This window comes from Arabidopsis lyrata (genome assembly GCF_000004255.2).
Source record: "Arabidopsis lyrata subsp. lyrata unplaced genomic scaffold ARALYscaffold_1, whole genome shotgun sequence".
In the NCBI taxonomy this organism is placed as follows: Eukaryota; Viridiplantae; Streptophyta; class Magnoliopsida; order Brassicales; family Brassicaceae; genus Arabidopsis; species Arabidopsis lyrata.
Window position 1 is genome coordinate 28,157,455 of NW_003302555.1, and position 25,161 is coordinate 28,182,615.

General features: G+C 33.9%; 5 protein-coding genes across 5 annotated transcripts; all 5 read right to left on the reverse strand.

The window, feature by feature from the left end:
• Positions 1 to 1,105: 1,105 nt before the first annotated feature.
• LOC9330468 (NAC domain-containing protein 18) lies at positions 1,106 to 2,636 on the reverse strand. Its single transcript, XM_021012393.1, has 3 exons — positions 2,318 to 2,636; positions 1,932 to 2,236; positions 1,106 to 1,833 (listed from the first exon to the last, which is right to left on the reverse strand). Exons 1-3 carry the CDS (start codon positions 2,505 to 2,507, stop codon positions 1,366 to 1,368), a joined length of 963 nt encoding a protein of 320 aa, XP_020868052.1. The 5' UTR covers positions 2,508 to 2,636; the 3' UTR covers positions 1,106 to 1,365.
• A 1,499-nt stretch (positions 2,637 to 4,135) lies between these two features.
• Positions 4,136 to 8,551, reverse strand: LOC9330469. The gene is made up of 3 exons (XM_021010961.1): positions 8,313 to 8,551; positions 7,864 to 7,945; positions 4,136 to 5,894 (listed from the first exon to the last, which is right to left on the reverse strand). The coding sequence occupies exon 3, from the start codon at positions 5,431 to 5,433 to the stop codon at positions 4,144 to 4,146; it is 1,290 nt and encodes a 429-aa protein (XP_020866620.1). The 5' UTR covers positions 5,434 to 5,894; positions 7,864 to 7,945; positions 8,313 to 8,551; the 3' UTR covers positions 4,136 to 4,143.
• A 7,536-nt stretch (positions 8,552 to 16,087) lies between these two features.
• Positions 16,088 to 16,591, reverse strand: LOC110224468. The gene is made up of 2 exons (XM_021010555.1): positions 16,326 to 16,591; positions 16,088 to 16,255 (listed from the first exon to the last, which is right to left on the reverse strand). The coding sequence occupies exons 1-2, from the start codon at positions 16,589 to 16,591 to the stop codon at positions 16,111 to 16,113; spliced, it is 411 nt and encodes a 136-aa protein (XP_020866214.1). The 3' UTR covers positions 16,088 to 16,110.
• Positions 16,592 to 17,549: 958 nt separating this feature from the next.
• On the reverse strand, positions 17,550 to 18,954 carry LOC110225010. The gene is made up of 3 exons (XM_021013462.1): positions 18,528 to 18,954; positions 18,345 to 18,444; positions 17,550 to 18,260 (listed from the first exon to the last, which is right to left on the reverse strand). Exons 1-3 carry the CDS (start codon positions 18,926 to 18,928, stop codon positions 17,577 to 17,579), a joined length of 1,185 nt encoding a protein of 394 aa, XP_020869121.1. The 5' UTR covers positions 18,929 to 18,954; the 3' UTR covers positions 17,550 to 17,576.
• A 3,106-nt stretch (positions 18,955 to 22,060) lies between these two features.
• Positions 22,061 to 23,482, reverse strand: LOC9330470 (NAC domain-containing protein 19). The gene is made up of 3 exons (XM_002894363.2): positions 23,268 to 23,482; positions 22,910 to 23,178; positions 22,061 to 22,813 (listed from the first exon to the last, which is right to left on the reverse strand). Exons 1-3 carry the CDS (start codon positions 23,446 to 23,448, stop codon positions 22,301 to 22,303), a joined length of 963 nt encoding a protein of 320 aa, XP_002894409.1. The 5' UTR covers positions 23,449 to 23,482; the 3' UTR covers positions 22,061 to 22,300.
• Between the last annotated feature and the right edge of the window lie 1,679 nt (positions 23,483 to 25,161).

Here is a 25,161-nt window from a genome sequence, read left to right on the forward strand (position 1 = left end):
GTCGTCATCTAAATTTTTTCGGAGATGCAAGTATAACGTGACATAAGTGCCGGTGATGAGCACTTGCATGATGATCAATTGATAAATCCATCTTTTATCACAACTGCATAGTAAAATTAAAACAGATTCAAAACAAAAATTATGTAAGAAGAACATATATATATATATATATATATATATAATTTGTTAGAAAGAACATAAAATTTTGGAAACTAATAATTAAATTGTGTTATGAACTCACCAACATGTGCGTAGAGGCTTGGCTAACACATCGCTGACAGCAGCATTCTGCCTTCCGAATTGATTAGCTTGAACTTCATTATTTGCCATGGCTTCTCTTTTCTTAGAAATCAAATTTGGTTAAGGATGAGAATATTTATCAAGAGATATTAATCTTTATATATATCCACACGTAATATTGTGTTCCTATTTCTCTACTCAGCATCAAAGTTGTATTTATCCTTATGAAAAGAAAAGAAAAAAAAATATATTAATTTTTTTTTAAATAGAAAACTACGGGAAAACGGCCAAAATCAACCTCAACTATTTTCATGCGGCTTTTTTCAACACAAACTCTGATTCTCCGCACTTATCAACCCGAATCCACAAAAGAATCAAATAACAAACCTAAACTTTGTAACTCTTAGCCAATTTCAACATTTTTTTTTAGAGTATACCTAAATATTGGTTATACGGTACTTGTTTAATCAAATTTACATCAACTTCTGTAACGGATCCGAAGTGGATTTGCAATGTATGGTGTCTGTAATTTATATCGAAAGTTCAAACATCAATTCAGATTGTGAAAACGCTTAAAGATGTCCATTACATGTATTTGATTCGAATTTAAGAACATGTTTTCGACAAAGTCAAATAAAAGATCCAACGCACAGAGTTTCATTATCGTCTTTTTCTTAAAAGTTACGGTCTTCTATCAAATCTCTTAAGTATTTCTGATTTCATCTTTAAAACAATCTACTAAATCATGTGAATGTTGAAGCTGATGGTACTGAAAACAAATAGCTGCAGAAAATACAAATTAGTTTCTACTACTGTTAATATATTTTTATATATGCATGCATCAATTATACAAGCTACAAACATCTAAGTATAAATCACCTATACATTAATGAAAAAAAGAAGAAGCAATTGTTGTATAATTTCTATATGTTACCTCACCTCTCCTCCATTAATCTATTTAAATTAATCTCCTTAATTCGTTCTATAACACTATACAATAATAATCAACCGTAATTAAATCCCCCAATGCCCCCTAATTACTCAAACCGTATATATATACACAAATTTTAAAAATATAAAATCGAAATTCTTAAAATTCTTCATCGGAAAAATTTTCGAATTATTTCAAGTGTACCAATTCAAACCAGACAACTGGTAAATCCCACCTTGGTTCTGCATTAACGGCGTCGCCGCCAATGAAGTCGAACAATCTCCAAGGCCGCCGCCGTTAAATCTCTTGCTAGGTGACGACGACGATCCAATACCAGAATCTTGATTTATACTCGTCATCATCATCACCGGTGGAAATAACTGCTCTTGCTTCGATCCAGATGCGAAGTTATGATTCATCGAGTAATTTCCGCCGCCGTATCCACCGCCACCACCATCATATATAGCCGTCGGATCATTATTATCTGAAAAAATCGCCGGGAAGTGAAGACCATGAGGAACATGACGAAATCGCTCATCATCAATCATCATATCATGACGATGATGATCATTATTATCCAGATGAAGATGATGATGATGATGATGTCGAGATGTTGTACTATTGTTTTTCTGGTAGATTCGACACAACACCCAATCATCAAGCTACATAGTTACAAAACAAGAATCAAGAATTAGCCAATCAAAACTTTTTTCTCTAAATCAAGATTTTAAGAATTTAATAATAATATTTTTTAATATACCCTGAGAGAGTTTTTCTTGTTGCCGAAGTCACAAATATGAGTAGGTTTATTATCAGTTAAACGATATTCATGCATAATCCAATCTGATTTAACTCCTTTTGGTGGTTTACCACTGTAAAACACTAGAGCTTTTTTAACTCCCACTTTTTTATTTCCACCACCACCGGTTGAAATCACCGGTTTATCTGTACCAGTCGCTTTCCAATAACCGGAAGTCGCAGCTCGGTTAGGTCTTGCTCCGTTTGGATATTTCCGATCTCTTGGACTGAAAAAATACCATTCTTGTTCTCCAAACGAAGCTTTCGCTGTCACAATCAAGAACACACAAAAAAAAAAAAATGAAACAGATCTGATCGGATTATGATCTTGGATTTGTTTTAACTTACCGGGAAGTTCCCATGGATCGAATTTGTAAAGATCAACGTCGGCGATGATTGCTACTGGTAAAGGAACAGAATCAGCTTTGCGTTTGAGGTAATGAATTACGAGTTCTTCGTCTGTTGGATGAAACCTGAATCCTTGAGGGAGGTTTGGTTGCGGCGGCGGAGGATCACCGGAGGAATCTGTACTCTCCATTTTTTGGTTGAGAGAGTTTGAGAGAGTCGGCGTTAGTAATCTTTCTTTTTTAAATGGAAACGCAATAAAACGACAAATCAAAATGGTTTTTATCGTCTGGAATCTTTTGTACGTACACCATCGTATCCACTCGTATTTATTTACGAATTTTTCAATTGTTTTTAGATTTTTTTTTATATAACACGAGTATTAAAACTATAAATGTCTATGAGGTTTTAGTTACGCATCAAATGGTATTTCTATTTATATTTGTGGACGATCAAAACGTATTAATTACCGTAGCTATCTAATGCAATAGTTTGTTACATACTTTAACCTATTGTAGAGATCTATTAAGTTTTTATAGGTGTGCTATGTAATTATGTAGATTAACAACAGGAAAAAGGGTTACAATGTTTTTTAATTTTTAGATTTTTTTTAATAACTGTATCAGTAGTTAGTTATTAATTTCTCTATGAATAATTATTAGTTAGAAAAATAATTAAGACAGTTTACTGTAGATATATATATATATATGTAGGCTTTTTGACCCAACTATATATATATATATATATATATATATATATATATATATATGTAGGTGTAGGTAGAGAGATTCCTATCATTGATTTTAAATTAAAATATAAGATATGCTTTCATATCTTCGTGAATCATGAGAGAGTTACATGTAATTTGCTTTTTTTTTTAATCCTTTTCACGAATTAATGTTATCTATATGTACTTAGCTAGAATTAAATTGTAGTTTATCTTTCATCTTATGTAGATTCATATTCAATTCATAAAAAAAAATCTGTTTTATAAATTATAAAGTTTCTTTGACCTTCAAAACGCACTGTTAATCCCAGATCAGTAAACTCATTTTATTACTAAACGTGAAAATAACTTTATCAACAATTGTACAATATTGTGAATTCATTATTTTAGTCCCGAAATATTAGCATTTGTTTGCAATCAATAATAATACATAATATCCCATAATTCAGCCGAGTTTAGTGTGGTTTGGTTTGTACTAAAAGGAGATAAAGAGTAGCGACATTTCGACACATATACAAAGTCTGACTAATCATGTCGAATCTTTTAAATTACGATACTAACCAAGGCAGAGGAGGGTAAATTAGAGATTTGGGAGTCGATAATGACTTTCTTAAGCTCTTAACTATGTATTATCGTCTTGTGTCAAAGTGGCTCGACACGAGCGGCCATGACGTGGAATTGCGATTAACAACGATAGCGATTGTTTTCATCCAATAAGCATATATATTGTCTCTATAGTAATTTATAATAACAAAATCATATAAGAAAATGCACTATTAATTTAGTTTTTATATAATATAAATTTATTAATTTTACATGGAACTTAGAGCATGATTATTGGTAGTATCTTAGAAATAAATCTTAGGAATATTTAAGTAATATATTTGTAAAAGTGATAGTTAAGATATAGTATTTTTGGGTTAAGATTTTTGTGTGATTAATGGTAGGTTCTTAACATGTGGTTCTTAGAAAAAAAAATATTAATACAAAAATAAAATTTATAATTATAGAAAATTTAATAATTGTTGCAAATTAAAAAAATTAAAACATACATGAGATACAATTTATAACATAAATAACATAAAGCACAAATATTTTAAACTTAATTTCTAGAATATTTTGTCCATATATGCTCGACCAAATCCTTCTTCAATTGTAGATGCATACCTCGATCACGAATTCGAGTTCTAGTGGCCATCGTATCGAAGAAATTTGAAGGCATATCTGTAGAATATGTGAAATCCACCCGTGAACTTCCTGCAGATTCCGCTTGTTCGAATTCGGTCGTATCAAACAGAGTATACCCATCTCGTTCGTCTTCTACTATCATATTGTGAAGTATTATACATGCTCGCATAATATTTCCTATTTTTACCTTATCCCAAAGAAGAGCCGGATTTTTGACAATAGCAAATCGAGCTTGCAAAACTCCAAAAGCACGCTCGACATCTTTACGGCAAGCTTCTTGATGGGTTGCAAATAAAGATGCTTTTTCAGTTTGTGGAAGTGAAATAGATTGGATAAAAGTAGCCCATTTAGGATAAATGCCATCCGTGAGATAGTAACCCAAATTATACTCGTTCCCGTTGACTGTATAATTCACTGCTGGTGCTCGCCCTTTTAAGATGTCATCAAAAACCGGAGAGCGATCTAGAATATTAATATCGTTTAAAGTACCTGGCGGTCCAAAAAACGCATGCCATATCCAAAGATCTTGGGAAGCTACAGCCTCTAAAACGATCGTTGGTTTTCCAGAGGCACGTGTATATTGTCCTTTCCAAGAGGTAGGGCAATTCTTCCACTCCCAATGCATACAATCAATGCTTCCCATCATCCCGGGAAATCCTCGAATCTCTCCAATATGGAGTAGTCGTTGAAGATCTTCTGCAGTGGGTTGTCGTAGGTACTCATCTCCAAAGCAATCAATAATTCCGTCAACAAAATGTTCCATGCACTTCATCGAAGTGGTTGCACCAATCCGGAGATATTCGTCAACCGCATCAGCTGCTAAACCATATGCAAGCATACGAATTGCTGCTGTACACTTCTGTAGTGTAGAAAAACCGTATCTTCCTGTAGCATCTCTTTTTTGTTGAAAGAATGGAATTGTGGAGAGTCGATCAACAACACGCATGAATAATGGCTTGTTCATTCTAAAACGGCGTCTGAATAGATTAGGAGGAAAAGTTGGATTTTCTGCGAAATAATCGTTCCATAACTGGATGTGTCCTTCTTCTCGATTTCTTTCAATATGGACTCGTTTTTTCCTCGGTTTTGCGGTTTGTGGACGATCACCGTAAGAATACAAAGAATTATCTATTTCTTGCTGTAAAATATTACTAAATTCTTCGTCCAACGCTTCTTCTAAATTTTCATGGGAAGATGATGCCATTTACAATGTAGAATTGTTTTGGATTTTTTTGAGTAAAAATAGAAGCCTTGGCGTAGAAAAGAAATTGGAGATTTTAGTTGTAGAAAAGAAAAAGAAGCCTTGGAGATTTTTGTTGCAAGTAACTGTTTTTAGAGTAGAAAAGAAATAGAAGCAAAGTAAGAAGGAAAGAGTCTGGACAATTGATATTACAAAGTGATATTACATGGTCATATTTATAGTGGACTACACAAAACATATACATGGTTAAGAAGCAAAGTGAAACATGTGGCTACAATGAATACTTGTATCCGTGAACAAACAGAGAGGACTTGTGGTAAAAAGAAAACTCATTCAAACATGTGGTTAGAATCAAGACTTGTAGTGTCCGTGTACTTGCTGGAATCTTGTCCTCTTTAACATGTCCCCTTCTTGTCAACTTGTCTTTTTGCTTCACGTGTTGCTAGTGAAGCAACTTGTCTATCCTGCACAAAAACACAAACGTGTTACCATCACAATATCACAACTCCACTTGTTTGTCATGCACTTCAACTATTTCAAGCAAAACTGATTCATACAAACACAAATTCATACAAACACTGATTCATTGATTCAAACAAGTTCATACAAGCAAAAGACTTAACTTATGACAGAAAACACAAATTGAAATACAACAAAAAGACAAACTTATGATACATGAAACAAAGAAAGCCGAACTTATGATACATGAAACAAAAGAAATCCTTCAAGCATTTGACAACATGTCATTTATGAGCTTGTCTTTTAAGGCAATTTCTGTGTCACTAAGCTCTGTTTTTGCAAGTAGACTATCAAGCATACTATGCTTGCTCTGTTTCTCTTTTAACTCAAAGTTCTTTTTTGAGATCTCCCATATGCCCTGCAACCTAGAGAGACCATTGCCTTCTTCTCCCACAGTCTTTTTTGCGTTGGCCTTTGCAGCCTTAACACCAATAGGACGATGCATTGCTTCCTCTACTCCATGGGACAGTGGCTGACAGCTTGAAGGCTCAACAGACTCCTTAGTCTTTCTTCTTTTAGACTGTCCAGTCGGTTTAGTAGTAGGAGCTGAACACCATTTTTGATCATGGCGAAGCTCTCTCCAAGCATGCTCAAGATTGAATTTTGCATCATAGTCGTTGGTGAAGATTTGGTGAGCCAGTTTCATCACATCATCATCATTCTGGCCACTTGATTGCTGTTTTAACGCAGCCTCATAACTCCCTACAAACTTGCATACACCATCATTGATCTTAGCCCACCTCTGCTTTATGTGATCTGGCTCTCTCCTTTCCACACCTTTCAGATTTGGACTTGCACCATAATAGTTAGCAATGCGTGACCAAAAAGCATTACCCTTTTGTTCATTGCCTATTACTGGATCCTTACTTGTGTTGAGCCAAGCACTGATGAGCACCACGTCTTCTATGGGAGACCATTTCCTTCTCCCTCTTTTCACCTTGGGTTTGTGTGCAGCTTGGCTTGGAGAGTCAGCTTGGCTTGGAAAGACAGGGACATCATCATACGGATTGGCTTCTAGATTGTGAACCTCTTGTTGACTAGTTAAGAGGTTCACAAAGCCTGATCCATGACTATATGGATATGAATCCATAGCCTAGTTCTCTGGTTGGTGTTGAAAGGAAGCAGGATAAAAAAAGAAGAAGTGTTTTTGGTGTGTGTAAATCAGTATTAAGTTAGAGAAGAAGAGGTTCATATATAACAAGAGAAACGCTTGGTTTGTGTTAAGTGTGACACTAAATTCTTTACCTAATCAAATAAAACACAGAGGCTATAGGCATTGATAACAAAGATTTGTTGTTGAGTAGGCAGGGCATTATTAAAAAAGAGTAGGGGTGTGTGTTTAAGTGTACGTGATAGAACATAATGAGAGATAGAGTGTTTAGGTTTTTATTAAAAGGGAAGAAATCAATTAGACAAGAAGTTTGACAGATAAGAAATGAATTAGACAATAAGTGCTAGGTGTTTTACGTGTGACACAACAAGCAATCCATACCAATTACCAAGCATTGAGTAAACACAAAGACAACAATAAAAAACAATCAAATCCAATTAAAGCATTTCAGGCTTAAACTTTAAAGACAAATAAACATATGCTTCTATTAGCATTGGCTCATGTTATTTGTGCGATAGATTAGGTATTCTACTTGAGCAGAGATCACCAAATAAACACTTGGAGAAACACATTCAAACCAAATTCAATCATTTTAAAAAACTGCAAGTTCAAGCATTACATTGATCTAATAACATACACATAAATAAGACTAACTGACATATGAAACAAAATTAAATATGATGTAGACAATCAAATTAAAGCATTTCAAGATCTTAACCTAATCTAAAACAAACAAGATTTACTCATTCAATGATTTAATATCTTCACATAGACTAAAACAAACAAGTTCATACAAGAATTACCTTCAATGAGCTGTTACTCCGTACTCCATGTAATGAACCTCATCTCTAATAAACCTCATATGTCGCAAGTTCTCCAATTGACCTTGCCAAAAACAGAGAAACATATCAAACTCATCAAAAACAAATCATCTCAAATCAAAGCAATGATAACAGAGAACACGTATCAAACAGATCAATTTTATGGTTCAAAACGACACTATCTGCGATGTTAAATGGAAACAAACGGATAAATTACGAATTCCCAATCTTTTAACATCATATGAACCCTAATTTTTTATAAAACTTTCTGCTAACAAAACCCAACCCTAATTTGGTTTGAAAACGACATGCAAACATCAGAGAACACTAATTTTGATACAGTCAATTTCCAATTGTGAAAAACCCTAATTTTCGAAGCATAATTAAAACCCTGATTTTCGATCTACAAGTGAAATCAAAGAGTTACATACCATTTATCCCGCAGATGATGATACAGACGGATCAAAACTGCAATCCCCACTCAATTAACCTCTCTATTCGACGGAGGAAGCCGATTGATAGAGATTTCTCCGGCGGAAGTTTCAAGAACTTGAGGGAGAGTGAGACAACATCGAAGAGTGAACATAACGACTGCTCAAACACGAAATTCCTTTCAAGTGCTACTCTCAATTCGACGGAACAAGACCGTCGGAGAGCTTAAATCGTCGGCGTTTACAAAACAGAGAGAGAGAGAGAGAGAGATGTGAAATCGCTTGGCTTGGAGAAAGAAAACACGGGAGAAAAAAAAAATTCTCCTTTTATTTGTTTTTTTAACATGTTAGATACTGACACGTATGAACATCTTAGACCAACAAAAACATCTTACCTAAGATATAAATCTTAGATTAATTTTGTTGGTTTGATTATATTTAATCAACTTTAATACTAAGATATCTCTAAGATATTGCTGTTAATCATGCTCTTACAAGATGTCAACTAACCGATTAATTATTATGGTTTTATGTGGTAGTATATTTCTTTTGGATCAACCCTAAAATAAAGTGGTTTTTTTTTTTTTTTGTCAACCCTAAAATTCAGTGGTAAACTATATAGTTTTACGTTTTTACGGTTTAAGCAAATGCTTTAAAATAGAAAATAATTTAAAATAATAAAGAAAACTCAATATTTAAAAAAAAAATATTTATCAATGAAAAATCTACTACGTACATATGCACTTTTTAAATTTTGATTATCAAGTGTGGACAAATAAATCAAGGTGCATGCTTCCACTAGTACCGTGGTATTCTGAGCAAGCGTTAGGTCGACACGTGGCAGCTGTAATGTGGGACCCGCTTAAGTGCAACACAAGGCAACAAAGGGAAAATTCAAAAAAGCTTTTTACGTTTCAAATGTCATATCACGCTTTTGTTATTTTTGTTTTTGTGACCACTTGGAATTTATAATAGAAATTCATCAATTATCGTTAACAAAATCCAATTAATTTTCTTGATAATTTTCAACTTATTTACCTTAGATTTTTCTTTGCCTAACCAAACATAGTTACATATCTATTTTTGGTTTATGCTTTAAAAAATCAATAGAAACAAGATTTACCGAATGTAAAAAAAAAGTAAAAAATTTTACCCACTGTTTAAGTAATGCTATATATACACTTTTTATTATTATTTATTTTTTTTCTTCAAACTCTAATATGTTAATGTATATTTATCTGACGTGATGCGTGTTTTTAACAAACTAATTAACTCTACAAACATATCTTTAACAAAAACAAAAACATACAAATAGATAAAGGGATAATGAAAGGATTATTTGAGAGGTGGCAATGAACGGATCGTATTAACTTTTTTTCGTCACTAAAAACTAAATTTTTGACTTAGTGCAGATAAAAAGTAGATATTTATGCAAAATATAAATACGAGCAAAAAAATTGGTTTGTATTGTCCACCGTCAGCTTGCCAGCTTTCGAAATGTGAGATTGTTAGGAAATTAATAAATAGATAAATAAAGTAATGATGGTGTATTGTGAAATGTGGAGCCCAATGTTGGATTTAAGATTCAAGAATGTGTATAAAAAGGAGTTTCACCAGCATATATATTTGAGAAAAGTCACCCATTTTCCTTGTTATCCTTTTATCTTCTTGTTAATTATAGAAGAAAATAACCCCAAATAGATAAATAAAATTATCCCCACTTTATATTTACGATAATAAAATATATACTAATTTTTTTCATTATTAATTAGGTCCTAGTTTTTTTGTTTTAATCAGAAAGATATACCCGACAACAAGATTCGATGCTGTTTACTTCACTGTAATAAAAAAGATGTGGTTTTGGTTAATTTCGGAGATATGCATGTCCAAATAGGTGGTTGTCTTTTCCAATTCAATTAAGGATATATACTTGATACCAAAAAAAAAAAAAAAAGATATAACTTCTTAGTTCAAAGATTTTTTTTTAATTATTAACATAGTTAAATGCATTGAATTATGCGTACGTGATACATATGCATATACACAAGCACACAGATATATACTAACAAGCAAACAAGCTAGTCAGTTTTACACTTTCATATTTTATAATGGTAACCTAACTTCAAACTTTATATAATGATTTTGGTCATGGTGAGATTTCCTCATAACAATAACTTTTGCAAGAAAAAGCAACCAAGTGATCAGTGATCTAATCGGAGAATGTGGTCAAGTATAACTTTTTGTACCTTAGTTGCTTTGAACATGTGATGCTTTACTTTGATTCCATAATTAGAAAGTCACTAGCTATATGTCACATAATTGATCAATTTATAAAATAATTATATGACTTTATCTAACGTGACTCACCAAACGCCGTCATAATACTGGAAAACATATTTTATGTCAATATATAGTTCACCAAAAGAATGGTGTCATTGGATACATTTTAATATATCTAATTGTATATGTTATTATCAAATCTGTTTGATTTCTTGTTTGTATTTATGATTACAACTATATATATTGTCTTGACAGAATTGATATATGCAAACGTCAACTTATATATAATATAATGTATTTTACCAAAAAAACTTATACACTGTGTACTTAAGAAAGTCATATTCTATGACTTATTGCAGTTTTATAAGAGATGATAATTATTATAAAAAAAGGAGTTAAGAGATAATAAGAGATATCATAAGTGAAACCAATTTTTTATTTTAAAAAGTATTATTTTCATTGTAACAGATTTGAGTAGAGCTCTTTCTGCATGATCCTCTTTGCTCTCTCGTTAACCGATTTTATGTCACGTATTAAACAATACTTATAGTTTTTCTTTTGTTTTTTGGGTTTTAATGTTAATACTTATAGACCATAGTTTTTCTCCAATTCACATTCTGATTTTCTGACATCTATTATCTATAGCACAATAAGTACTGTAATGCCGTAGAAATTATGTAACAGAAAAACAAACATTTATAAAATGTGTCCTTAAATTCTACCAGAAAAACATTTAATATTCTTATACGTACATTGTGACGTCATGCGTATGTATTCAGTATGGCTAGTTAGGGGTAATTACGTCCAGAGTTAATTAAATATTTTCCGTAAAAAAAGAATGGATGGATCCTTGTAGTCGTTGCTTTTACTAATCGAGCCTTGTTTTGAAGCTTGTTTAGGAAAGTCATTAAGGACCGCTCCTTAATTGTCTGCTTTGTCAGCTATAATTAGTGAGCTTTTCGAACCACTCGTAGATCACGCATGTGCAAATACCACAAAAACCAAACAAATAAATTTTTATGTCTCGGTTAAATGTATTTTTATTCTAATCACAACTGTCATTGTTATGATTTAAGATATTGTGTTTTCTTCGAAGTATAGCCACAATCTATTAATAAATACAAATCCCTCGTGTATTTGAAGCCAAAACCCTTTTTGTGTGTTGTTGTTGTTAGATTAATTTTTGGAAAACATTTTTTAGATGATAGTTTGTATTTATACTTCCTTCATTTTATATTATAAATCTTGTAAGGATTTTTCTTCTGTTTTAAATTTTAAGTCTAGAAAATAATATTTTTATTTTTTGAAAAATGTCTAGAAAAGCATATCGAGAGACGATTTAATTTTTATAGGTAAAACAGAAATTTATACCAGTAGTTTGAGTTTCTTGAGCTCCAATTCTAGAAAAAACTAAAAGGTAATGACCAAATAGATGGAAAATTAATATTTTGCTATAGCCCAACCAGAATTCTACTTTGGACATTTGGCCCATGGGCCAATCAATACACTATCACAGACTTCACAGTACTATCACCTTTTTTTTTTTTTTTTTTTTTGGGCAAAACACAATACTATCACCTATGCCGTTGCCTTATCATACTAGTTTGCCACTGGAATTTTACATTTTTTGGTAAGAATATTAATATTTTATTAAATATGAAAATGGTATAAACTTACAATCGAACGATCGTAGATTTATACAAATGGTCTCATGGCAAAAAAAACAAAAACATGCAAGCATAAATAAGTGAAACATTTTCAGTCCATCCACTCAACAAAAGCGGAATTGCTAATGGAGTTACACGAAGTAATTACGATTTTGTTGTTCTTTCCGGTTTTGATGTTTGAGACGAGGTACAAATGCAAATTGTAGAGCCAAATTACCAAGACAAAAAACACTAGAAGCCTTTCAAAGGGGATCCGAAAAGGTGCCGTTAAAGGCAAAGTACTCAAAACCTTCAATCACATACTCCTTCCAAGTAATATGAGAATGGCTCGTCAAACGATTCTATGAGCTCTCACAAAATGGAACCCCACAAACCAAAAAATGTGAACAATGTGAGCTCACCCTACCAAGTTCCACAAATCGAGTATCTAAAATTTTAAAGGAACTTGTAAATACAAAATTAAATACAATTCTTGTTTGTGTTTTTAATTTTGATGCATGTGTCTCAAGTTATTTGACTATTAGAGAACGAACCAAGTTAGGCTCATGTAGATGTTTGTTACAAAATTCGTTCCTTCGACCATTTTCCGGGTGTCGTTTACCTCTCACATCAACACAATCAACAAGGTCCAAGGAAAGCCAAATATGAGTTTCTCCTCCCGAAGATTTTCACACACTCAAATTATGATATAATCATTAATCAGCATGACTAGAAGCAAGACTAGTCTATAAAGGAAAAGAGCGAGAGACAATTAAGTTTTGGTCCTTCGTCAAAACGATCTGAAATCTAATTTGTTATTTGGTAAATGTTAGAAAATAGAGATTTAGTATTTCAGAGGATGGTCAAAGCTCTCTGAAAAGCTATGATAGTCATGGAGGATCAAAAAAAGGTAGGAGATGAAATATATCGAATGATCAGCGAACCACATTCCTTCATTCACAATGTGGTTAATGTTATACTAGAGATTGTGTTAACGCGCACTCTAAATCAAAATAGATGTGTTTCCATTTTCTTCTCTAAGAAGAGTACGATAAGTAATTTATAAGAGCATCTCGAATGGTTTAGAATCCCTTTTGAGTATTCTCGGTCTCTTTTGAATTAAATAGTTTATTTCTCGAACTTTTCATTCTTTATTTTATTATTTTAATGTTGAAATAACGTTTGAAAAGCCTTTGATAGAGATGTTTTAAAACTTTTACATAAATCATGTCAGAAATTGGGTCGGATTTTCCTAAACGTACAAATTAAGAAATAGAGTATTCTGTGTTTTCGTTGGTAGTGAAATAAAGTGTGTTCAAAAAATTAATCAAAAATTTATTCGCACCACATTTGTCATGATTTTCATTCAATTTTTGTGGTCCTCGTTACATATGGCTTGCTTCACTTGCAATTTTTTGCGCAATAAATACACTTGTTTTACTTTTTTCATGTTCTTGTCTGATTTGGGCACTATCTATAACTCTTATCATTCACACCCCAAATGCAAACGCATATAGTCGATCCGCAATAAACATGTGTTTGAAACTTGTACGGTATGAACTGTTTCTCTATAATCTCTTGTCAAGCTGGTCAAACAAGCAAGCCCACGTTACCCACCTAATAAGTTCAGCTAACCCATCGCTCCATTTTCAAATACTATTAAAACTTTTTTTTATTTTGGATAGTTCAGAACAATTAAACCTCAATTTGTAGCTACCATGCTAAATAACATGTCAATATATAAACGTGGACTTAACTCACACCCAAAAGCTAGCTCAAGGGAGAATGATTGCCATAACACATATATACTGCCCAAGAATCACAAACCCAACCGATGTGGGACAATATTCTAATACACCCTCCCTCACGCTCATGATTGGACATCTGAAACGTGAAGTTGTGGGACTGGACATCCACAGGTGGTCCACAATCGAAATTGGGTCTAGGCTCTGATACTATATTAGTGTGCGCCTAACTCACACCCAAAAACTAGCTCAAGGGAGGAGGATTGCCACAACACATATATATTGCCTAAGAATCACAAAGCCAACCGATCACTACAAGAAAACATAGCAAATTCCGACAAACCAAATAGTCGGAAATTCGTCGGAAATGGATGTTTCCGACGAATTTCCGACTACACCAAGTTTGTCGGAATTCTCTGGTCGGAAAACAATATTCGTCGGAAATTCGTCGGAAATTTCTGTCGAGATGATTTGTCGGAAAATTCGTCGGAAATATTTGTCGGAAAATCGTCGGAAATATTCGTCGAAAGCCCGTCGGAAAGGTGTCGGAAATGTCCGTCGGAATAGCGACGGAAAATTGCCGACGATATCCCGATGGCATATTCCGACGCCATTCCGAGGAGATTCCTACAAACGACGCCGCAAGATCGAGTACGATTCCGACGATTTTCCGACCACAAATCGTCGGAAGTTCGTCGGAACGTTCCGACGAATTTCCGACGAATGGATGTTTCCGACGAATTTCCGACAAAATATAATATAATAATATATTTAATAGTTTCCGACGAATTTCCGACAAATCGTATTTTTTTATTATTTTCCGATGAATTTCCGACGAAATATTATATTTTATTAAAAAAAAATATATTTATATTTTATTGTTAATTAATATAATTAATTAAATTAAATAATATTAATTTAATTTAATTGTAATAATTCAATAAAACAAACACAAATATTATATAAAAACATAATTAAAAAAAATAAAATTCACCACATAATATAAAAAACATAATTAAACATTAATAAGTTCTTAAACAACTAAAAATTATTACAAACGCAAATATTATATATTATCAAATAGAGTGTCAACGTTATTTGTTTCATTTTGATTTCCGGGTTGATCTTGGCGAGAAGGCGGAACGATGTCGGGATGAAGACGGGCCATCGTATCCATCCAAAACTTACAATCTTTTAATTGAGTCTTCAACTCGATGATTTCGGCTGCGTTTGCTTGACAATTCACGTGTGCATGTGAATACGACGAACTTCCGCCCATGTCTTCGTCATACGGAATGGAACCGTATCCAAATCTACGTCCTTTTTTAACTTCAACTTGCTATTATAATGAAAATGTTGTTAGGAAATAAAACATATTATCTAAATTATAATATTTTAATTACTATTACTTACCGATCGGAAAATATCGTTTTTTTCTGCTTGGGTGAGTTGATAATCATCGGGCGTGTCTGATTGTTGACTCAATTGTGTGAGTTTCTCTTTCTCCATCTCCCGACATCGACGAGCTATTGCCTCAGCTTTTTTATCAACAAATGTCCCGTCCGATTTCCGTTTGTGAGTCTCCTCCATGAATGTCACCATATCGGGATACTCACCGGTTTCGGGATTACGCTTGCATTTAAAATATTTATTAGTTAAAAATTTACAATAAAATTTATTATAATGCAAATTGAAATGTAAAAAATTTAAATTTTTATTTACCATTTTTTCCTTTTTCCGGACATATGGCATTGATCCACAAGTATGTTTAGCCATGCCATAGCCTCCGCGTTCACTCTTGCGATTTTGAGAATTAGTTTCACTACGGGACTTATTTTGCTCTTGTAACCAATATGCAATAAGCCCTTGCCAAACGTTTTCTCGCATCCATTTTGGCTTTTCTTTCCCGTTAAGCCATTTCTTTTTCCATCCATAAACATAATCCAATAAACGTACCCCACATATCTCCTCAAATTTTTCTTGTACTTCGCCCGTAAGACCATAATCCCAATTAAATTTTTGCTACAATGTTAAACAATTTAAAATATATATATTTTTAGTGTTGTAAAATTTTAAAATTTAATTTTTTTAGCTACAATTATAAACAAAGTAAATAAAGCATAAATTTTATTTAAATAAACTAACCGCAAATGCCTTAAACCAACGTTTCTTTGTGTCTCCGGAGACCGACGTAATATTCGGAGCGGGATCGGGGAAATCGCTCTCCATGATTTTCTTGATAATCTTTGTGAATCCTTTATCGAATCGATACCTATAATTACCAAATTATTTAATTAAGATTATCTACGTAAAACTATAAATTAAATAATACAATTTCTTACCAAGTTGTTCCGTGCATACGGCTTGGGTCGATCTTTTTCAATTTATCTCGACCCGGAGCACGGAGTAATTGGTCTAGCGTCATAGAATCGAGTGGATTTGCATCATCATTCCGTGTAGGCATCGCCAATGGTTCCGTCTCCGGAACTTCCGTGTCCTCCATGGGAAAATCCTCCGGTGGTTGGGTTTCGGAACCAAGATTCAAATCCGGAGCAAACCCACGTTCATTGCAATACGCCATATATCCACTCCACGATCCATTATCCATCTCCTTAATCAAATAAAAAATTTATAATTAGTCTTTTGAATTTTATAAACAAAATTATGAAGAAAATAAAACTAAACATCTTACCTTAACGTTTGTTTATCACAGAGAGATTTTAGAGAGATTTTAGAGTGATTTTGTAGAGAGATTTTAGAGAGATATTGTAGAGAGATTTATAAGAGTGATAAGTGCGTAAGAGGCAAAAATCTGTGAGTCGTATATATATAAGAATTTCCGACGACCATATTTGTCGGACATTCGTCGGAAACAATGCAGCGGGAATTTCAAACCAAGTAACTTTCCCTCTACATTTACGAGATTCGCGAGAAATTAATGTAACCAATTCCGACGAAATTTCCGACGAAATTTACAAAATTTGTCGCAAAATTCGTCGGAAACTAAATCTCCCGGTAACATTTTCCGACAAATTTTCCGACAAATTTTTAAATTTCGTCGGAAATTTCGTCGGAAATTGGTTACATTAACTTCTTTGACGCCCGGGAACAGTAAACGGCAATAAATTTAAGACCCAATCTCCGACGGAATTTGGACATTAAATCTCCCGAGTCTCGTAAATGTTCCCGCTTCAGTATTTCTGAAAGAAAAGTAAAAAAAATAAATTAATTCAATATAGCCTAATTCCGACGATTTTCCGATGGAGAAAATAATGTCGTCGGAAAATTCTTCGGAAACAGGGTATATTTATTTAAATAATTTTAATTATTTTGTGTCAAGTATTTCTTTAATTAAATATACCCTGTTTTGTATCAAGATATATTTAAGCGGTACAAATTTAATCTCAAACGTTTCATACGACAGTTCCGATGAAAGTATGAATAAAATAAAATATTAGAATGGTTTAATTATTATAAAATAGAAACAGATTTTTTTAACAAATAAATTATAATGCATATAATATGATAAATTTAAAAGCATTTAAACAGATTTTATAAAATATATATATAAAACTAAAGACGATATATTTGATTTACTCAGAATCGGAAGAATAATCTGAACTAGCAGAATCATTTTGATCTTCAAACTCTTCTCCATCCTCTTCGTCTTCCGCATTTTCCCATATCTCTTCGAGTTCTATGTTCTCAATATCAACGAGGGGAATGTCACCGACAGATTGATCTACTTGCGTAATTTCGTTTACTGCAATTTGTTGTAGCGGTTCCTTTTCTTTCACCCCATCAACTCTGCTTCTTGGATTTATTTGATGAGCCGTAATCCATGGATATTGTCGAACACCTACTTGTGGATATGGTATGTAGCAAACCTGTGCTGCCTGAGATGCAAGTATAAACGGATCGTACTTTCTTAACTGCTTAGTCGAGTTGATCTCTGTGACACCATACTTTGTAAGTCTAACACCTCTTCCAACTCTAGGATCATACCAGTCACACTTGAAGAGTATACATTTCAAATTTATGACTCCCGGATATTCAACCTCTAATATATCAGTAATTTCACCATAGTAGTCTATCGAATCTGTACGAACAACGACCCCATAATTCACTGTTTTTCTGTTAGTAATCCCTGGACGTTTTATGAAAACGTAGCCTCGAGTGCAATACATCGGGTATGCCATTGCCCTTGATAGAGGACCTCCAACCAACTCTTCAAACCATGTTGGATAGTGTTCCTGCCTACTTGCGGCTGATTTGATCTGCAAAACATACAAGCAAATGTACGATTTTAATAAATAGTAACCATGTTCATAATATATGTAAAATCAACGGTGAAAACTTACATAATATTTTAACCAATTAGCATATTGTGTCTGCTTCATTTCCTCTTTTCGAGCCTCTGTCATGTTTGGATACGCTCCAGACACTTGATCATCAAAGATCCTACAGACATTTGTTTTGTTGTATAAGTAATTATTTTGCAAATAATATATGCGTATTATTAAGGTATGAATTTTGTTTCTTACTTCTCGAATGGTATGACATCGTCACAGTTCCGGAGTATGTAAGTATGAATGTGATTAAATTCTTGATCTGTAAACCATACTTCTCTTTTCTTCCCACTCAGTCTCCCGATTTGAGAAAAGATATCTGGGACAGATGTATGGTAAAAAGGCCGCACACCCCCATCATCGTACCTACCTGGTTTTCTTGCTTTTGTTTGGACATTTGGAGCAAAATAGTAGGCCGAAAAATGAGAAGTCTCCTCGTTTATGCTTTGAGCTACTATTGATCCCTCAACTTTGCTAAGATTTTTTACTTTTTTCTTCAAATGGAACATATAACGCTCAAAAGGATACATCCACCGGTACTGAACTGGACCGCCTAGTGCTGCTTCACGAGGTAGATGGATAGGCAAGTGCTCCATGACATCAAAGAATGATGGGGGAAATAATTTCTCTAAATTGCAAATGATAATCGGGATATTATCTTCAAGTGTATGTAGTCCTTCGACTGTTAGAGATCTTGAACACAAATCTCTAAAAAATGCACCTATCCCTGCAATTTAATTAATAACTGTAAACAAAAAAAGAATATATACATGAATAATAACATATTAAAATAATTGAAAGATAAGTTGTTTGTACCTGCAATTGCTTCATGGACAACATTTGGTAGGAGTTGTGTAAACGCAAATGGTAGTAAACGCTGCATGAAGACGTGACAGTCATGACTTTTCATCCCAGCTAATCTACCACTGTGATCATCAACACAATATGATAGATTTGATGCATAGCCATCAGGAAATTTAACATCATCAATTATCCACTGAAAAAACTTGGTCTTCTTGCTTGCATCTAATCTCCATATAGGAATAGGACCTACTCCGTCTGCAAGCAAATGGAGATCCTCGCGCGCACAAATATCGGGTAAATCCATTCTGGATTTGACATTATCTTTAGTCTTACCCGGGACATTTAGAATGGTGTTAATTATATTGTCAAAGAAATTCTTCTCAATATGCATAACGTCAAGACAGTGGCGGAGTAGATGATTTGTCCAGTACGGCAACTCCCAGAAGATACTTTTCTTATGCCAATTATGATGTTCTCCATATCCATCAATTCGGACATGGCCATTACCGCCTACCGATGATGTACAGTCAACATCAAAATCACGAAATTGATTCAATATATAATCACCATCATAATCAGGTGGCGGTGGATCACGGATACTCTTGTTCTTGCGGAACAACGTCTTACTACGACGATATGGATGATTTCGTCTTAGAAAACGACGATGACAATCAAACCAACTTGATTTCCGGCCATGTCTTAGTTGGAAGGCATCTGTATTATCTTGACAATATGGACACGACAGTCTTCCATGAGTTGTCCAACCCGATAACATGCCATATGCGGGAAAGTCACTAATAGTCCACATCAATACAGCACGCATGTTAAAATTTGTCTTTGTGGAGACATCATATACCCAAACCCCTTGGTACCATAACATTTTTAACTCTTCTATAAGCGGCTGTAGGAACACATCAAGTGAACGACGAGGGTGGTTTGGACCAGGAATCAAAATGGTTAAGAAAAGAAATTCTCTTTTCATGCAAAGGGAAGGTGGGAGATTGTAAGGGGTGACTATTACTGGCCACAAAGAATATTTTCTACCTGACTTTCCAAATGGATTGAATCCATCCGTGCATAAACCAAGATAGACATTCCTTGGTTCATTAGCAAAGACTGGATATGTAGAACAAAAATGTTTCCAGGCCGATGCATCCGATGGATGTGAAATCTCCCCGGTGAACTCATGTTCAGCGTGCCATCGCATACCCTCCGCTGTCCGATCTGACTGATACAACCTCTTCAACCTATCAGCCAAGGGCAAATACCACATACGCTTATATGGTATTTTGTTTCGCCCACCAGTAACCTGAAACCTTTCAGCACCACAGAAACGACATTGAGACATATTTACATTATCTCCCCAAAAAATCATACAATTTTCTCTACACACGTCAATCATTTGGAATGGTAAACCTAGCCCAGATACCAATTTTTGGATTGCGTTGTATGAAACTGGCGATAAATTATCTTCCGGTAGATAATCGTGGATAAAATCAGCCCACGCATCAACACAATCTTCACTTAAATTGTAGTCTGTTTTGATGTTCATCATACGTGTTGCGGCGGATAAAGGAGAATGACCCTCTCTGCATCCTGCATATATCGGATGATTTGCAGCATCTAACATATCGAAAAATCTCTGTGTTTCTAAGTTGGGTTCCTCCGCAACATTAGTATTTTCTACGTTATCATGAAATTCACCACTACCACTTCCAATTACATTATCTTCTTCCTGGTGAATATGCTCATCGCTAATTATAACGTTTTCATCTCTTCTTTCACGACTACTACTAGGACCCGATCTAAAATCCTCCCCGTGAGAAAACCATATATAATATCCCGGTGTAAAACCTCCCCAATATAAATGATTCCAAACAATGTCTTTTGCAAGAAAATGATCATTACAACATTTGACACAAGGACATGCCATAATACCTTCGATACGCGTCATTTCTTGATTAGATGCAAACTGCATGAATTCCATTAAACCTTCCTTGTACTCCTGCCTCATAGCTCCGGTCTCATCATCTAATCGATTATACATCCACTCTCTAATTTTATAAATATTATGAGAAGACATTTTTTTTTCGAAGATATTTTTGTGTTTCTGTTTTTTTTTTTTCAACTTTTTTCTTGTGTCTATGATTCTTTCGTTGTCTAGTATATATATAAAACTTTTCCGACTAACATTTTGTCGGAAATTCGTCGGAAATTCAAAAGTGGTTACCTTTAATATTTCCGACGAATTTCCGACAAAATGTCGTCGGAAAGTTTGTCGGAAATTCGTCGGAAAATCTAAAGTGGTTACCTTTAATATTTCCGACGAATTTCCGACAAAATGTTCGACGAAATTTGTCGGAAATTCTGTCGGAAATTCGTCGGAATTGCTAAATATTTCCGACGAATTTCCGACGAATTTCCGACAGATTTTGTCGGAAATTCGTCGGAATTGCTAAAGTGGTTACCTTTAATATTTCCGACGAATTTCCGACAGATCTTCCCGACATTTTGTCGGAAATTCGTCGGAAATATTAAAGGTAACAACTTTAGATTTTCCGACTACTTTTCCGACTAATTTTTCGATCAAGTTGTCGGGATTACGTCGGAACATGTGCAGTGAATAATCACGTGTTTACCTCGTTGTTTCCGACAAATTTTCCGACAAGTTTCCGAGCAGTTTCCGATGACATTGGATTGTCGGAATTTTCCATGGTTTCCGACAAATATTTCCGACGAAATTCCGACGAATTTTTAATCGTCGGAAAAGTTTTTATGTTTCCGACGAATTTCCGACGAAATATTATTTTCTTGGAAGTTTGTCGGAAATTCCCCGGAAATCCGTCGGAATAATTCCGACTAAAAATTTCGTCGGAAATGTTCGTCGGAAATTGCTATGTTTTCTTGTAGTGGATGTGGGACAATATTCTAATACAATATGCAATTTCAATCCACTAAATTTCTACCAATACAAAAGATCAACAACAACAAACAAAAGTTACAAAATCTATTGGTCAAATTTTCTAGGCATGATAGATTACAAATCTACTACATTTAAATCTATGAATCTGCCTCTAAACACAAAAGAATTGAAATCCAAATACATAAGATTTGCCACGGGACAAAAATTAACGACTTATTTTTACTGCGTCAGCATTGCATCATCACATAAACCCGAACCCACCAACTTGCCCCGAATACCCAAACCCGACCGAGTCAACACCATAACCCTTTTGAGCCAACTCGCCCGAGTTGTTAAACCCGTGACTGCTCTCGACTTCCTCCTCCGTCTTAAGGTAGCTACAATTGTACTCGAGATTAGGAACAACATGACTCAGTCCGAGTTCCGGTACCGAGTAATTATTGTGCTCAACATTTCCGGCAAAACTACCCCAATCGAAGTTGGAAGTATCCGCAAGACCGTTGATCCCGGTTTTCTGTTCGGTTAAGTCCGGTCTTAGCGACGAGAACCGGTTTGGATTAGAAAACTGGAAATTTCTGTTGTCGATCTCATGATGAAACGAATCAAGAACGTCTTCAAAGTGAGAAGAAGACGACGTTGTTGACGAAGTACCATTGTTGCTGAATTCTCTACCACTCGTGATTACATTTTCGTAAACTTGTTTTTGTGCGCTTGATTGCTTTTTGTATATTCGACATAGAACCCAATCATCCAACTGAAAAAATTAACGAAAATATTAACTATACATTATTAAAATTTCACTACAAGAAAATATAAGATATAGTTTTAATGTTTAGATTTTCTTTGTTACCTTAGTGCTTCCGTTTCTACGAGAGGGTTCAATGAGACGATACTCATGCATGATCCAATTGGTTTTAGTGCCTTTAGGAGCTTTTCCGATGTAAAACACCAACGCTTTTTTAATTCCAACTCTTTGTCCTTCCGTCGATATTATTTTATCTGTACCCGTAGCCTTCCAATAACCCGATCCGGCAACCCGGTTAGGTCTTGACCCGTTTGGGTATTTTCTATCCCTCGGACTAAAAAAATACCATTCCTTTTCTCCAAATAATGCCTTATCTATAAATCACAAAACAACCAAAAAAATTATGAATCTATTAATAAGAAAAATAAATATTTTTAAAAAGGGTTTAAATTAGTATACTTACTTGGTAAAACCCATGGATCAAACTTATAAAGATCGATTTCGGCGATGAGCTGAAGAGAGAAATCGTAACCAGCTGCTTTTCTGCATAGATATTGAACCATAAGCTCTTCATCGGTCGGGTAAAATCGGAAACCTGGTGGTAAGCTCAACTGGGCTAACGGGTCAGTTTCTTGGATACCCATTTTTTTTTTCTTTCTTTCTTATTTTTGACAATAATGTTTGGGTCTCGTGCTACTTATATATGGATGCAGTGTATAGGCGAATCCACCGCCGCTGGTTAACGTGTGTACTGAATATGGGACCCACTTTGTGTTTATCTATAAACACTTTTGAATTCTGACACGTGTGTCAGTTAGATCGTCGTGATTTATGCAATCCCTTGAGTTCATTGAACCTACATGAGTAGATTTGGCTCTTCCTCGTACTATTTTTTAAATGTTTTTTTTTTGTTAACATTTGTTTATTTGTTCACTTATTTCTAGTGTTCCGCTAAATTTAGAAGTAATTTACGTACAATCAAAATAAGATTCTGTTTTTTTTTTGTTTAATATTGGGGTATATGAAAAAAATGAATGTTTGGAAATTTGCTAATTAGACATTTGGAGTTAACATATAGCACCAAACGAAATTAATCTAGTATTGGTTTTTATATACTTAAGTAATGTAAAATAAATCAAAAAATGATTTTCGATATACCTTTTAGTATATCTTCTAATGTAAACATAGCTCTAGTAACTAGACACCTAAACCACAAAACACTATTGACTTTATGTTGGTCGATTTAATCAACTTCAAACCGTCCATATAATTTTTGGTGGTCTATATATTCGTGTAGGGGACTGAATTTTAGAACAGAGGAACAATTTGAAATGATTGAACAGTGACCATGAAATGTGTGAACTGGTAAAGGAGAGATATTTTATTTCACGTGTTTTTTGTTGACGGGTTTTTTTGAAATGTATATGTGCCAAATGTTGTAAAAAGAAAGACACGTGTAATTGTTTGGTAGGTTGAGGTAAAGAGCTTCGGAAAAAAAGCGAAGTTGAGAGGACAAAGGAACTGTTCAATGTATCTTAGGTTACAACATGGAAAGCGTTTTCCATACGGACAAAACTACAACATGACGACACGTGTACACGTGTCTATCGCAGAAGTTAGGCGCAATTTGTCATTTGTCAAAAAGACGTTATAACGATGGAAGAAGAGAAAAACACGAGTTGATGTTGACTAAAGATTTTTTCAATTTTTTTTTCAGAAACATTAACATACACAAACTCACTGTAGCTGCTTCAAAACTTCATAGTATTTCCCTTTTTTTTTTTTTATATATATTCGGTTTAAAAAACTTCATAGTTTCATCATTTAGTTCCATATTTTTTTAAGGATAGAAACTATAATGGTCGGAATTTTATTTTGTTTACTACTCTCTCTGTCATAAATTATAGGATATTTTAGCATTTTTTTTCTTGTTCTATTTTATAAGATTTTCTCAGATTTTTATGCATAATTTATGTTTATTTAGTATGTTATGACCATTTAAATTCTGTAGTCTTTTTTTCTATTGGCTGAATTCCTATAAAAAAATAAACATTAATTATTTTTTAATATTTGTGTTTTTACACAAAACATCTTATAAAATAGGACAGAAGAAGTATTGTTTTATTTGGAAATTGGATGTTATAGTATAAAAATCCGTATTGTTCTCAGAATATGCTGTTTTGAGTTGGAAAGCGGTATATAATTGACTAATTGAGCATGTTTAGAACACCTACATTCCGGTTTTAACCATTGATTGATCACCTAGGTACCACCATTTGGATAAAATCCTTCTTAGATAATGTATAAACCAATTGGACCATACTTTAGTATTTATCTACATTTGTAGTGTTGATTTT

Excerpts from the sequence above, each read along its gene's own strand:
- LOC9330468 (XM_021012393.1), bottom strand. The coding sequence starts at position 2,507 with ATGGAGAGTACAGATTCCTCCGGTGATCCTCCGCCGCCGCAACCAAAC. Across the intron at positions 2,237-2,317 it reads CGATCCATGGGAACTTCCCG|CGAAAGCTTCGTTTGGAGAA; the intron begins GTAAGTTAAAAC and ends TGATTGTGACAG. Across the intron at positions 1,834-1,931 it reads ACAAGAAAAACTCTCTCAGG|CTTGATGATTGGGTGTTGTG; the intron begins GTATATTAAAAA and ends GTAACTATGTAG.
- LOC9330469 (XM_021010961.1), bottom strand. The coding sequence starts at position 5,433 with ATGGCATCATCTTCCCATGAAAATTTAGAAGAAGCGTTGGACGAAGAA.
- LOC110224468 (XM_021010555.1), bottom strand. The coding sequence starts at position 16,591 with ATGGATAATGGATCGTGGAGTGGATATATGGCGTATTGCAATGAACGT. Across the intron at positions 16,256-16,325 it reads CGTATGCACGGAACAACTTG|GTATCGATTCGATAAAGGAT; the intron begins GTAAGAAATTGT and ends TGGTAATTATAG.
- LOC110225010 (XM_021013462.1), bottom strand. The coding sequence starts at position 18,928 with ATGGAGCACTTGCCTATCCATCTACCTCGTGAAGCAGCACTAGGCGGT. Across the intron at positions 18,445-18,527 it reads GATGTCATACCATTCGAGAA|GATCTTTGATGATCAAGTGT; the intron begins GTAAGAAACAAA and ends AAATGTCTGTAG. Across the intron at positions 18,261-18,344 it reads CTAATTGGTTAAAATATTAT|ATCAAATCAGCCGCAAGTAG; the intron begins GTAAGTTTTCAC and ends TATGTTTTGCAG.
- LOC9330470 (XM_002894363.2), bottom strand. The coding sequence starts at position 23,448 with ATGGGTATCCAAGAAACTGACCCGTTAGCCCAGTTGAGCTTACCACCA. Across the intron at positions 23,179-23,267 it reads TGATCCATGGGTTTTACCAA|ATAAGGCATTATTTGGAGAA; the intron begins GTAAGTATACTA and ends TGTGATTTATAG. Across the intron at positions 22,814-22,909 it reads GTAGAAACGGAAGCACTAAG|TTGGATGATTGGGTTCTATG; the intron begins GTAACAAAGAAA and ends TAATTTTTTCAG.